Raw genomic sequence first — 14,999 nt, 5'->3', positions numbered from 1 at the left:
TCTGTGAATGCCAAGGCCACTGCTAACATCTCTAAGAGAACGGAGCACCACCATTCTTCCAAGAAGGAGCCAGGAGGCTGGTCGAGAAAGCTGTGTGAATGAGGAGGAAGAACAAAAGGCCAGGATGAACTAGTGAAGAGCCAAGGACAAAGGAGGCCAGAGAGGAAGCTTCCCTGAATGCTTCTCCAAGCTGGGCTCCATGTGAAGAACTTGAAGTGAAAATCCTAGTAAACGGGTTGCCTCTTTCTCTGCACTCTGGGTGTGTTGAGGCATAGCTAATAGTACAGTCATTTTCCTTCTGGGTTATACTTGCAGGACTTTCCAGATGCTGTATGCATTGTGGTGAAGACGGAGGAGAGGGAGGGGGAGGACAGTTGGAAATGCGAAGTCCAGAAAAAAAAAAACACATGTAGTCTCCACCTTAGGGACTCATAAAGAGGCCACAAGTTAACCTGGAAAGTAAAACCCACATATGATGAAACAATGGAAATCATCCCCAGCTTCCAAATCAACAGATTCATTTCCTGATTTACCATCCAACAATCTATCTAAGGAGACCCACAGAGATGCCAGTCCCATCTGCTTTAATTATTTTGCGATGCATTTCAGAAGGATATTTGAGATTTCTAAGAATTTGAAAGATGGTCCAGCCAGAAAGTTCTTAAAATCTCAGCAGTGGCCTCTTGGCCTGCAGCTCTGAGTGCCCTAGGCGTGGTGCCCGTGTGCACCACACTGATCATAGCTGCTGGGTTTAAATTGGCATCAAACACACAAGGCCAAGGGCACAGACTTGGCCTCTCTGAGGTTGTATCCAAGGACCAGAGAGCAGTTTGCAGCCTCGGTCACTGCCAGGTAGAAGGCTGTCACTGCCCTTGGGGATTCTGTTTTGCCAGTTGGTGAGGATAGAAGAGCAGGTAATTCAGTAGTGTTCAACTCTAGAGAACAAACAGTAGGGTTACACCCCTGGATCAAATAAACCACAGCTAGATGGAAGTCCAGACATCATCTTTTCAAAAGCTTCCCAGAGAATTCTGAAGGATGGACAGAATTGAGTCCTTCTGGGCTTTTTGGGAAATTCTGTGTCTCTGCCTCTGTCCCTCTCAACCTTTATCCCCTCTCTCCCTCTCTTTCCTTCCCCTCTCCCTTCCCTTTGAGAAAAGCTATTGTGACAATGACTTACTTCTCCAAAAACACCTGGACTCTCCTAAAGACTGAAAGGATTGTTTAAATTTGCAGTGTCCTGTTTCCAAGTATTTCCTAGGCATATAGGAGCCTTGTTTTCAGTATGTGTATTCATAAAATGATAGCTTCCCCTGTGGGCCAGGTTGGTTGTGGCCCTTGGTGGAAAGAGAAGATTAAGAAACAAGTAATGAGGGGCACCTGCGTGGCTCAGTCGGTTAACTGTCTCCTTTTGCTCAGGTCATGATTTAGGATCCTGGGATCCAACCCTGTGTCAGACTCCCTGCTCAGTGGGGTATCTGCTTGTTCCTCTCCCTCTGCCCCTCTTCCTCTTGCATGCATGTTCTCTCTCTCTCTCTCTCTCTCAAATAAATAAAATCTTTTAAAAAAATAAACAAGTAATGAGAGATGCCTGGGTGGCTCAATGGTTGAGCTCAGGGTGTGTGATCCCAGGGTTCTGGTATCTAATCCCACATCAGGCTCCCCACAGGGAGCCTGCTCCTCTCTCTATGTCTCTACCCCCCTCTCTGTGTCTCTCATGAATAAATAAATGAAATCTTTTTAAAATAAAAACCAAACAAGTAATGAAACTAAAGAAACTTGAGGTCATGATTTTCCATTTCTCCATTATCTTCGTTGGCACCTGTACCCACCCATAGGGCTGTGAAGGACACCAAGTCCTCAATTCATTCATTAAAGAGAGATCGATGATTGCTAGCTGGATAGGTAGGTAATTTGTAATCCTCACGGTGTACCAGCCCTTGTGCTAAATATACACTGATGAATAAGAAAACACTTTCACTTTTTATAAAAAGATGTTATTTATTTTGAAAGAGAGAGAGCACACACAGGGAGGAGAGGCAGAGGCAGAGAAGGAGAGGCAGAGGGAGAAGAGGACTCCCCGCTGAGCAGGGAGCCTGACATGGGGCTCCATCCCAGGACCATGAGATCATGACCTGAGCCAAAGGCAGATGCTTAACAGGCTGAGCCCCCCAGATGCCCCTAGAAAATACTTTCACTTTTAAGTGGGTTAAACTTAAATATTTTACTATAACACAGGTTTTTAAATTTTTGAATGGGAACATTTGAGCTTAGTCTCAAAGATTGGGGTGGAATTAACAGGGTAAAGGAGGGGATTTCTAGGCAGAAGAGAAAACAAGCAGAGGCTCAGAGGTTAGAAATTGTCTGTGCCCTGCAGGATCTGTAAGTAGCTCAGTGGGGCTTGCTTTTCACTTGCAAATTAAGAACTGGCTGTTGACTTAACATGATCAGGCCTCCTTGCCTCTTCTGAGGGCATTGGAGGCTTTGATTTCTGATTTAGAAATGAAGCTGCAGCACAAATTTAAATTTTGTATGTTTACTCTTTGTGGTGGTGGTTGTTTTCCTCTCTTCCCTGTGGGTTGGCAGGTACGGGTTTGGGAGAGGATGCGAAATGATGAAGTCAATCTGAATCTAATTCACAGGCTGTACAACACACACACACACACATGCATGCTCGCTCACACACACACACACACACACACACGTTTATCAGGGAAGCTGCTTTTCAGTCTCAGGATAAAAACTTTCAACGTCTAGTGAAAAGGCCTCTGACACTGCTTTCTGGAATCGAGCTTGGGAACTCAAGTTTTTTAAAGCTCCCCCAAGTCGCCCCACGCCACAGTCAGACTGGGAACCACTGCCTTAGTCCTCAGTGCTGATCTGAGAAGACAACCTTGAGAGGATGGCAGCCAACTCAGGTGGTGGTAACAAAATGCTAAGCACCACTCATAGCTCCTTTTTAACTCCTTTAATGCTCACTATAACCCTACAGAGTGAATTATAATTATTCCCATTTTAGAGAAAAGGAAACTGAAGTACGGTGTCTGGTGCCTTGTGTGGGGCACAGAAGCAGTCAGTGGCAGAGCCTGAATAAAGCTACTCTCAATCCACCCCCTAGATCTTTTCTCTAAGGAGTCGAGAGCACTAGCCAAGCTGACACAGAGCACCTGCTGTGTTCCAGGCACAGGCTGATTCAAGGTAAGATGCAGCCAGTGGTGTGCCAGTAAATGCTTTGCACCTGACTCACTGAAGAAAGGAAGCAAGGTCAATTGCTTGCGCTTGACCAGCGTTGTAGCGCTGGTCAATTGCTATGGTCCGATCATCACTGACCATAGGTTTGAGAAGAAATGTGCCCAGTGCACTGTGATGAGCAGGCTCTGGTTCACCAGCAGACAACTCACTCACATAGGACTGCCGCCCTCAGCCACCACAGCAGGTGCCGTCGGGAAGTCCCAGGGCCCATGGCCACAGAAGAACCAAAAGGAGAAATCTGTTTCCTGAAACAGCAGGAACATTGAGGGATGGTGGAGATCTAAAGTCATGCTCTGGGCCTGATGACTAGAGGGTCAAGGAATTGTATTTCAGGATTTGGACAGCGTGTCATGGAACAAGCAGCCACCTGGGGGCATGAGGCTGGGGCTCCTAAGGCCTTCGTACCCACAGATATCCTCAGTCATCTCTCCACAAGGATTGTCCTTCACCTGCACCCCCCCAATCTCTCCCCACTGCAGGTCAAGTGCAGGTCCGCAGATTCCCTAGGGAGCGTTTCCTCCTCTGCCACTCCCCCTAGACTGGCTTCCCTTCCCTTGCTTGCACACTCCCTCCAGATTGCCTTTGAGGACCTCCCAGGCAGCCGCACAGCGTGTCATGGCTGTAAGGGGCTTGGGGACTCTAGTGGGGACCACGGTGCATGGTGACTTTCTGTGCAACCTCTTTCAGGTACCAGCAGTGCTTCTACGGGGTCAACCTGTCCAGCCTCCGGGGGGCTGCAGTGGACGAGTATTTCAGACAGCCAATAGTAGTAAGTGTGTCATTACAGGCTTTCCCACACGTGTTTGTCTATTGATTCCATTGCCTGCTCACTCATGCACCTGGGAGGCCCTGAGCTGCCAGGCTCTGTGAAGCTGTCACAGAAGAGAAGAAAGAGCTCCTTGGAGCACTATGGTCTTGAGTTTTGCAGCTCTCATCTTCCAATCAATTAAGAAAACTCTTAGAGAATGATACTGTCAAAAGCAAGCAGATTTTCAGACTGCCTCTCAATATGTAACTTCCAGTTCTCCCACTGCCCTGACTCACCCCCTGTACACACTCAGCCCTCACACTTGTTCAATAATTCATATCTTCCCATTGGTTCTGGTGGCCCAAGGCATAATAGAAGAGGAAGCTTTGTAAAAATAAATAGCTTGGAATAGGAGCATTGCTGTCAAACAGATTGGAGTTTCAGTCATGGCCCCGTCTAACCATGTGACCTTAGACAACAATAAGTTTGCATTACCCAAAACTGGCTTAATTACTGGCCCTCAAACACTGCAGAGCCCAGAGCTAGGGACTTACTGCCAGAGTTCAGACAGTGTCACCCGAAGCTGATTTTTCTATCCTTATAATTTATCTCTATTGCTGCTCATTTAACTCTGTTCCTAGACAGGGTCTCCCCTCATGGTAGCAAGATGGCCTCAGGAGCTCCAGCCTCAGATTCTTACAACTCCTAAGTCCCACGAGAGGGCCAGCTTTTTTCCAATAGCTTAGGCTGAAGCCCTACAATTAATTTAGTTAGAGCCCGACTGGCTCTAACTAAATTTTCAGGTCATGTTCCTGCCTATAAAACCATCTTCAGTGAAAAAGCCATGTGCTGATCAGCCAAACTGGGGTCACCAGCCATACCTGGAGCTGAGGGTGGGCTAAGTTTTTATGGAACTTCCTGGAATATGGAGAAGAGGTAAAATCTGGATGGTTGGAAACACGCCAAAACACACCTGCTCCAGAAATATTGTGAGGATTGAGTGATACAACCTAATGAAGCACTTAGGAAAGCATAAAGCGCTCAGTGTATAGTAAGTACAAAATAAATGCTAGTCATCATTATTAATATTATTCTCATTAAGTTCCTGCCTCCTAAATCCTAACTCTTGTTGACTTAAAACCTCAGGAGAGAAGTCATTCTGCAGTCTTGCTTGGGTTCAGTTTATCCTGATGGAAGGATAACATCTCTGCTTTTCCCCCTTTCCAAGGACACATTCGACATTAGGATTTTGATGGCTCGGACAGTCAAATACACAGTCAACTTTATGGATGCGGAAGAGACAGATCTCCACAGGTCTGTAAACACCAGCATTGCTCTTGGTTTTTAAAATCCCCTCCATCTCTCTCATACCCAAAACTTCAGTGCAGGGCTTTGCCACTCATGCAGGGGAGAGATCTCAGGTGGGAGGCACACACAGGAATGGTACAGCAATACTAGTAGCATTTTTCTGTTTGTTTTTTGCAGTTTTTTTCAAAACAAGGATAATGATGCTTCTTTCATAGGATTGTTTTAAAAGCTGAATGTGTAAAATTAAGTAGTAATAGCTTGTACTTACACAGCCAGTCGGTGTTCTGAGCCCTTTACATAAAACGGCTCATTGTGTCCTCACCACTGTTACTCTGCAGATGGTACTGTCATCACCTCCATCTCATAATAGACATGAGGCAGAGTGGGACAGTAAGTTGCACAAGGTTACACAAGTACTGAATATATTTGACCTGGGACTTGAATCATTCGTAAGGCTCCAGAGTCCGGGCTGTTTAATTCCTCACTCAGGCCAGTGGCCACAGCAGCATCAAGAAGGAGAGCTACAACTCATTGAGCACTTATTACCATATATGAGGTGCTATGCTAAGTGCTTCACAGGCACCAGCTCATTTTCCACAATTGTTAGCTTTTGTCCTCCTTCCCTCCACTAGAAGAGACCATGAAGTGAGGACTCATTCCCCAGATGCTGATACGAAGCCCCCTGACTTCGGATGACCTTACTAGTATTTTGCCTTTTCCTCCCCAAGACAATCACTGCACATATATTTCTTTCTGGATACAAAATATAAGACCCAGCCAGGTTGTTATTTTTCCTGGACTACTGAGGAAACGAGGGCCAGGCCGTAGCAGGTGCAGCTGGCCAGCTTAGACCATCATCTGTCTTGAGATCGCTAGGGGTGAAGGGTGGTGCTGTCTTAGCACAGGCTAGAACCTGCTGCAGGCATAAGGAGAAACTTAGTGGCTTTTATAACATGAAAGTCTTTCTCCCCAACCCTGTAATGCACAGGGTACAGCTTTGGCTCTCTGCAGTGTCACCCACCCTAGAGCACCAACCCCTGTCTAGAACATTCCTCCTCACTGAGGAGCAAAGGAGCATGCATGGAAAAGGATGTACCAGTAACAAAAGCTTCTGCCGGGAAATGACACAGCTTGTTTCTGTTCACATTGAATTGGTCAAGGCAATCACGCGATGGTGCCCGAGCCCGGGTGAGTGGATAAATGTAATCCTACTGTGCGCTCAGCTCAGGAGAACTGGCATTTGGTCACAATTCTAATGACCGCCACAGGCCCAGACAAAGTTGACTTTCATTGGCTTTATTTGCTGCTCCAGGCCATCTCCTGAGTCCCGGGATGTTTTCTGAAAATTACATCTGTGTCTGCTTTCCAGAGATGTCACCTGTCATTCATTTATTTGTGTGTCAATTTGGCAAATGCTTATTAAGATCTCACTGTGTGCCAGGTATAATGCTGGTGCTTACACAGGCTCAAAAAGTAAGTTGTAAAAGTCTAAAAGTCTACCCTTGAAGAACTCATAGTCTGTTTAGGGGAACACACACACACACACACACACACACACACACACAAGGAAATAATGGCAGTGTGATGCCAAACAATTCAATGTGATCAGTATAATGGAAAAGTCTAGAAATGCTCTGACTGGAGCAGGGTGAAAGAATTGAGGGCTTTGGGCGCACCATAAATGCAAATAAGTTATGAGCACCTTTGAAAATCTTCAGAGCACTCACTAAAATAAGTCTCCCCTCAGCAAGGGACAAATAATAGCATCTTTTAATTGTGAAACCCTTTAAAGTTGGCAAAGCACTTTCACATACCTTGTTCCCCATCCTGACATGCTCAAGAACCTTGCAAGGGAAGTAGAGGTTTTGTCCACCCATCAACCCAGCAACAAATGATGGGGCATGCAGTTGTGTCTTTCCAACCCTCTTGTTTCTGCCCCCACTCATCCCACATCTGGTTTAAACCATAGCCGCTTCTGCGTGACGCTTGCTGCAGCCTGGGGGTGGGCAGTTAAATGGCCTCCCTGAAAAATTAATGAAGTATGGCAGTGACCTTCCTGGCTGGATGCTTCCCGCTTGTGATCCACTTCATTTTTTAGAGGCCAGAGCAGCGTTTCCCTTCTGAGCAGCTGCATGGGGGAGCTGCCCCAGTTCCTGCACTGACTCCCTGAAGGACACTTGTCACCTGGGCCCTGCCTCCTCTCCGGCACTCACAGCCTGGCTCCGGACACTGCCCTCGCCCTGGGGAGTTCCGGGTCACTGCAGCACAGTGATGGGACTCTTGCCACGTTTTGTCAAGAAGCCGCATTCTCAGATGCGCAGCCTCACCCAGGCACTACCCACGTGCGGAGCGAACCTTGCTGCCGAGGCCCGGGTGCTTAAGAGACACAGGGAATATTTCGTGCATGTTGTGGCTCATCTCGCGAATGTGTCTCATACAGCCTGCCAACAGCAACGAAATAATTCCCAGTGTTTCTGCTCTCTCTCTCTCTTCTTTTCCTTGCAGAGTAGAAATCCCTTTTGTGTTTCAGATGATGCAGTCTGGCCTAGTCCACGGCCTGGCGTTCTGGTTCGACGTGGCCTTTGTCGGATCTCTGTATGTATCACCTGCCCCCCTCCGCCACCGGCCCTGGTGTAGCCCATGGCATCCTCTACTACGTGTAATCGTGACTTTAAGATGTTTTAAAGTTAACTTCAGCAACCATAATATTCATTTCTCTAGGTTTCCCAAAATTAAAGCACTGATGCAAACAGAACTTTTAGATTTTAGGGCAAAGTCGAAATGAGACAGCCCTGGCTAAAACCCTGTTAAAAACCTCTTAGGCCAGTTAGATTGGGATTTGAAGACATAAGAAGGGATCTGGGCTTCATCGGTCCTCTTGGTCACTTCCAGAACAGGTGGTGGGAAGGACCCTCAAGCCCCTGCCTTGGCTGCCCTTGTGGCATCTCAGTTATAAAATGTCCTGTGTCTGAGTGTGCCGGGAATCACACTTTGCCCCTCTCTGGTTCACACTTTCAGCTTCTCAGACCAGATCGTCTCCTTAAGTACCAGGCAGGTGTGTAGTACTAATGCCAACTGCGACATCAGGCGACATCTCCATCATGTACCCATTTCCCCTCCCAAAAAGATTTGAACATTTCAGGGAAAAGAGGAGAAAGACCACCTACAAGTTGACTGTCAATGTCTGGCATTCCTTGGCAGGGCTGTGCCATTCCCAGGACCCCCAAGTCTCTGCTCTGCCCCTGACTCCCCTGCCCTCCTGCCAGGCTTTCTCGTGCTCTCTGACTAGGAAAGATCTTGCTCTGGGTCACATGATCAGGAGAAAGGAAAACTTTTGCGGTATGCTCTCCTTTACTCCTCATAAAAACATCCAGGCCCATCATTGTATCTGCAGAGAGAGAAGTGCCCATGGGGCTGTGATAAAGCTTGGGGTGCTTGGGGGGCTCAGGGAGGAGGGGATCCTCTGGCAGCCTCATCTGGGCTGACAATCAGACAGAAAGAAGAGGCTATGCAACTCATTCCTACACCACACAAACGTATTTGTTCAAGGGATCCATGCATTTGTTTCTCAGACTTTCCCCCAGTGAATTTGTTCATGCAGGAGCAAGCGAGATAAGCTTGACGTGTGGCCTGCTCCAAAGGGAGAATTTCTTTGAAGTTAAATGCTTTATCCTAAAAAGCTTTCAAAAATTTGCATCCTACTCCATAATATGCCTGAGTACATTTTGATCCAGAAGTGGTTTATATCACTCACTTAGCAGTTCTCTTTTGTGAAAATCTTCAAGTCAAAATCGACCCTGTCAAAATCTTCAAGTCAAAATCGACCCTGTGGGAGTACCTGTACTCCATCCAAGCCAGCAGCATGGCCTGAGCCCAGGACAGGTGACCTTGATGTTAGAGGCACAGCCAGATGTTCTCCCCTCTTTGTGAGAAAGGAAGAATGTCCACTGAAACATTCACACACAGTCATGTGCATGTCCAAGCTGGGAGGACCGTAGAGACCATCTGCTCCAGGAGCTTCTCTGGCTTCCAGAAGCCCCTTCTGTTTGCCTGAACCAGGCTGGCAGGGGACAGTTAAGATGCCAGACTCCGGACTTCTCACCTTGACAGATGCTTTTCAAACAAATCATCTCCCAATTTAACTCTGTTACTGGTTGGGCTTCTAACAAACTTTGATTCAGCAGCACAGATTGATAGAGTGGCCAAGTCTATGGACTTGAAGCCTGGCTCTCCCAGCTGTCCTCTGTGTGACATTGGGCAAGTCCTTTAACCTCTCTGGGCCAACCTCATTGAGGTGTAGTAGAGACTCAGTGGGATAATCTGCATAAGGCTCTTGGTACAGTACCCAGCACATGGTAGTTAAATTGAGCTATCCTTACCTTTAAAGGATTCCGTGAGTCAAAAACCCTAGAAACCAGCCCTCATCCCAAGTCCCCAGTCCAATCCATTAAATACAGGCCTGGAACATAATTGGCTTTTAACTCTCTTCTTGCCCCACAGGGTAACCGTTTGGCTGTCAACAGCCCCAACGGAGCCTCTGACTCATTGGTATCAGGTGCGGTGTCTTCTTCACACTCCTCTCTTTGCCAAAGAAGGAGAGACCCTCTCAGGGCGAGTGCTGTTTGTAGCCAACAGACGGTAAGCAGGAAAGTACAGGCGAGTTACCATCTCTGCTTTCTGCTCGGTGACCGGGAAGGGGGTGCAGGAGGTGGGAGCATTTCTAGGGCCTCGAAATGGACAGCATGATTTACAAAAGCCTGGCTGACTTTGCCAGGTGCGCTCAGCTACCCAGCCAGCTGGCACTCAGGGCGGCAGGGACAGGGAACTTGGGATTAACTCAGGTGCGGCAGTCCCCACCTGACCGCTGCCACCAAGGGAAGGGCATCCATCCGCTCATGGGCACGCTTGCCAAAGGCTCAAATTATCAAGTGCTTTAAATCTGACGTCAGCTTCCTGGCTTTGCTTGCAGCCAGCCACACACCCCCAAATTTAGTACAGTAACATCGATCTGTACCCCAGGGGGAAACGCACTGCAGGGGCGGTGCACGGTGTGTCAGGCAGGACTGGCTGCTTCCCTCTGGTAATGGATTTCACGAGGTCTCAGCAACAATTACTTTGATTTATCTCATTTTTAAAATGCTCCGTTTTCTTTTACCTTCTCGGAGCTTCTCCCAGGTGAATCAGGAGAAAGGAATAGCAGAGTGGTTCAAGGACTCTCAGGATGTTAAGGGTACTCAGAGGTCATCTCACTCAACTTTCTCCACTCTCCCCATCTCTCCCCTCTCTTGGGCTTGTGTTTGAATACTCCTGTGACAGAGAGCTCACCACCTCACAAATCAACTCCTCCATTTCTGAAGTCTCGATTTCTTTCATTACAGAAACCTTGCACACTCACATGTACATTCAAAGCTACAAAAGTGTCTAGAGTCCATACACACAGCCACCCATGGCCCTACCCCCGGGTGTGACCCCGTGCTCCTTTCAGGTGGTTGGTTGTCCATGCATGTACTAACAAATAACATTGTCGTGGGGTCCTTAGTGTTGGTTCATAAGAGGACTAAACCAGCAGCCTCCAACTTAAGTTTTCACTTAGTGGTGAGTCCTGAATCTGCAGATAGATCTGCTTTGTCATTTTAACATGCAGCAGAGGTGGATACACTACATGTTCTTTTAAAAATTGCTGATTGATTCTTAGGTTGCTCAGTGTTTCCCCTTTTTCTGGCCATTGCAAAAAACTCTGCACTCATTATCCTTGAACAGAAAGTTTTCACAATGGCAAGAACATTTCTACATGAGAACCCTAGAAATGGAAACGCTAGATCAAAGGTTGTACGTATGGTACACTCATGAACACTGCTTTTCTCAGTGGTTGCAGCAACTTCCACTCCCATGCACATTTCCTATGCCGCGTGCTACTAGTCTCTATGGGCTTTGCCAATCAAATAGACCCCAAATCATTTTTAAAAGTCGCATCTGGTTGTTTATATTTCTTTACTATTATGGTTAGTAACTTTTCATATGGTCTTTGGCTATTGAGGTCTTGTACTTCAGACATCTCTGATGATTAAAAAATTATGCTCACTGTCAATCCTATATATCACTTCCTCTTATAATTATACTCACTTACCGTACTTCTGCTTCTGAGGTCTGTTCCAATCTCCAAATGGCAATTGTTTAAATATTTGGAGAGTTCTTCCAAAATCCAACCCCCCCCCCCAGTCTTCCTGTCTGTCGGCTAATATCCTCAGCTTCTCTGAGAGTGATTTTTAAATTGAGGTTCTACGTCCTCATCCTCTGGAAATGAATCCAGTTCATGGAACTTTTCTGGAAACAATTTACAAGAAAGGCGCTCCTGTGACTGGAGACACATGGCAGCCTTCCTGCGGTAGGCTTTCCTCACCTCCCATTTGCTCTCCCCCCACCCTTCCTGTGCACTTTCCTTACCTCCTCCCCGTGTGCTCTCTTTACTCCTCCCCACATGCTTTCCTTCACCACCACCCCCCCTCTCCTTACCCCCTCCCCAGGGCTCTCCTTACCCCCCTCCCCACGCACTCCCCCCTCCCCCCCTCCACTCTGGCCCTCTCCTCCCCCTCCTTACCCCAGCTCACTCTCCTCCCGCCCCCCCAGCCCTCTTCCCCCCCCTGCTCCCCCCCTCCGCCCTCTCCTCCCCCTCCTTCCCCTAGCTCGCTCCCCTCGGGGGTGCCGGTGCTGCCGCTGCAGAGGCAACGTGCTTCCTTGCAAACGTGCATGGCTGCCCTGCACTTCTCAGGACCTCCTGAGGTGGTTGTAGGGTGCTGCCGCCCTGGGCACAGCCCTGCCCAAGAGCTCCGGCAGCCTGATCCCTGCACAGGATGTTACAAACAAGGAGTAAAACTCTCTATTCCAGAAAATGCTCCTCTTCTTCAGGGCCTGTATTTTGGAGAGTGCGCCCTGGGGTGTGCCGGTCCTGGCTGGCTCTTGCTTCTCTTTGCACTTCTGTGCTTTTCCCCACGTGGCTTACAACCAATCTCAAGTGCTTTCATAGCCCTGATGCGTAAGTTGCAGATGGCAGATTAGATCTTTCTCTCGGTTTTACAGAAAATGAGGTCTGTGGCCTGCAGTGTCTTTCTATTCTGCTTTTTGAGGATGGCTTCCAGAAGCAAAAGTAGAAAATGCTGATTTATACCATGTTCATCCTAGAAGTTACACATTTCTTCCTAAATCCTCATAAACCATCTATTTAATGACCAGTTCTACAGGAAAAAAAAATTGCTAAGGAGCAAGGAGCAGTAGCCAACATCAGCCTAGAGCTTGGACTTGCCTTTTCTGCTCAACATTCTTTGGCCTTCAATTATTTATATTTTAAGGTACCTTAGGGTATAATTAAGTGAGTGAATTTAAATCCTCTTATTGTTTCATTAATTTTTCTAGCACATCTTGGGTTGCATCCTCATCAGTCATATTTTTCTACCCCCTTCTCCTCCCTTCTCCCTAATAGATAAGAAAGAGGCAGACCATTCACCTCACAGACCTGTGCCATGACTCCCGGGCTCTCTAGCCCTCTGTCCCTTTTTTAAAGCATCAGTGTTCTATTGCTACTATTGCTGTTATTTGTCTTTATGTGCGCTTCCCAAAAAGAAGGCCTTAGTCGCATTCTGTGGTGTATCCCTCCTCACTTCATACATTTCAGAGATCCAGCCGGGAGGTAGAATGACCACCTGAATGAAGAAGTCATGACTGGTGGTCCTTCTCTTAGTAAGAATTTCATCCTGCACAGTTGAAAGAAGACAGAGATACTGCGGCCCCACAGTACTTTGCAGCAGGAAGAAAGGGCAGGAGGTGGGAGGCGGGAGGGGGGAAGATCTTAATCCTGGGAGCCCAAGGTGACCGAACCCTGGTGCAGTGATAGAGGCCAGGTTTGGGAGTCTGACATATCCTGGCTCTGTCCAGTCTCCTCTGCATGCTGGTTGGTGCTTGAGTGATCTTGGGCAAGTTAATGAATTTTCTCTAATGAATTGATAGTAATTGTGTCACCAGGCCTTGGCAGATGTTAAGGGAGAGAACAGTATAGTCATCAGTACACAGCAGGTCCATGGAAAATCTTAGTTGCATTTATTCCTGCCTTGTTCTCTTTTTTACACTCATTATATCTCGTTAGAGTTTTTCTTTGAAAATTATTATCTTTCTTGGTATTTTCTGCAAACCCCAGCACTTCCTGAATGTCCATGCTTTTGATGCTCTTCTCAGTAAGATGCTACTTGTCTGTCCTGCCTTTCGATAGGATCTCCTCCTTCCTTATTGTCAAATATTCCTTTTAAACTCTGGCCTCCTGGGAGAACGTGTGCAGCCACACGGGTGTGACAATGGCTGCCCTTTTCTTCCCAGCCAGGACCGTTTATGATTGTATTGTTAGCATTTCATTTTCCACAGTCTTCCATCATTCTGCAGGTGCCATTCATTTTACTGCTCAGGACAATCAAACAGAACTCACCTTTCTTATGGACTCACTTTATGAGATTTATATCCCTCTGATTCACAGACATGGTGTCCATGAAGTCTTGTGGTCATGTGCACCTCTGAGTAAAAACATTATATGTATGTGTCCCCCAAGTATGCTAGCATTTATCTTTTAATTATGGGAATGTACTACAGTAATAATAGAAAGCATAAGATGAAGAGCTCGATATAGAGATATATACATACATATGTATGTATATACATTTATATACTATAGACACACACATGCATAGGCATGTCTCTGTGTATATATATATATACACATAGAAATTTATGTAGTGTGTATTTTATAAAATACAAAAATAGAAATAAAAAGAATGAATGGAGGAAAAAAAACAAATACACATAGGCTGATTTTGGGTCTAGCTCAGCCACTTACCCTGGGCCAAAATTTTTTGGAACGTAACTTAAAACTTTTGGATCCCTGTGAGGGTCTGCTGTACTCAGGTTTGCCAGGGAATTTGGCTTACAGAGACTTTAATGAGCTTTGTTTTATGAAACTAGAAGAAATGCTGACCAAAGTGCGAAAAGCTTTGGAAGCTCCAAGTACTGCTCCTAATGGTCATCACGAAACTGCTTCATCTCACCCTCCACTTTACTTGGGCCAAATATCTATATGTTCAGGCAGCTGCATTTACTTGGGCAAATATCTATAGTTCAGGAACTATAGGGGGAAGCTTTTGGGCCTGATTAGGTGCAGAGAAGTAATAGTATTTGCTGGCACAGCTTTACGTGACATTTCTTTGTTACTCAGTGTTACTCAGCTCTGGCCCTTGTGTCCATCACACGGTGGGTTTTACTCAATCATGTTGTACAACATAGACTCTTACTGAACCATCCCAGCTTAGCAAACCCTCAAGAAGTGGGTGAGCATAACACATACCTTAACTCTTATTTTTAAAGATTTTATTTATTTATTTGAGAGAGAGCACACACAAAGAGAGCAGGAGAAGCAGACTCCATGCTGAGCAGGGAGCCCAATGTGACGCTTGATCCTAGGACCTCCTGAGATCATGACCTGACCCAAAGGCAGATGCTTAACCGAATGAGCCACCCAGGCACCCTTCCACATACCTTAACTCTTAGCTGCTAATTAGAATCCAATATTCACCTCACAGATTCACTAGTGTTCAGTATGTGTTAGGTGAACAATTATATTCACTTTCTAGGCCTGAAGAAATTAAAAATCAGAGTT

General features: G+C 46.6%; 1 protein-coding gene across 1 annotated transcript in view; it reads left to right on the top strand.

The window, feature by feature from the left end:
• The window catches only part of LOC121480158 (histone-arginine methyltransferase CARM1-like), a 243,266-nt gene that overhangs the window by 219,125 nt on the left and 9,142 nt on the right, over positions 1 to 14,999 (top strand). Inside the window, exons 8-11 of the mRNA XM_041736492.1 lie at positions 3,940 to 4,021; positions 5,229 to 5,314; positions 7,814 to 7,903; positions 9,809 to 9,946. Of these exons, the coding sequence (XP_041592426.1) occupies positions 3,940 to 4,021; positions 5,229 to 5,314; positions 7,814 to 7,903; positions 9,809 to 9,946 (396 nt within the window). The remainder of the gene's footprint in view (positions 1 to 3,939; positions 4,022 to 5,228; positions 5,315 to 7,813; positions 7,904 to 9,808; positions 9,947 to 14,999) is intronic.

This window comes from Vulpes lagopus, chromosome 2 (genome assembly GCF_018345385.1).
Source record: "Vulpes lagopus strain Blue_001 chromosome 2, ASM1834538v1, whole genome shotgun sequence".
Classification (NCBI taxonomy): Eukaryota; Metazoa; Chordata; class Mammalia; order Carnivora; family Canidae; genus Vulpes; species Vulpes lagopus.
This window is presented reverse-complemented; position numbering and strand designations above follow the sequence as displayed.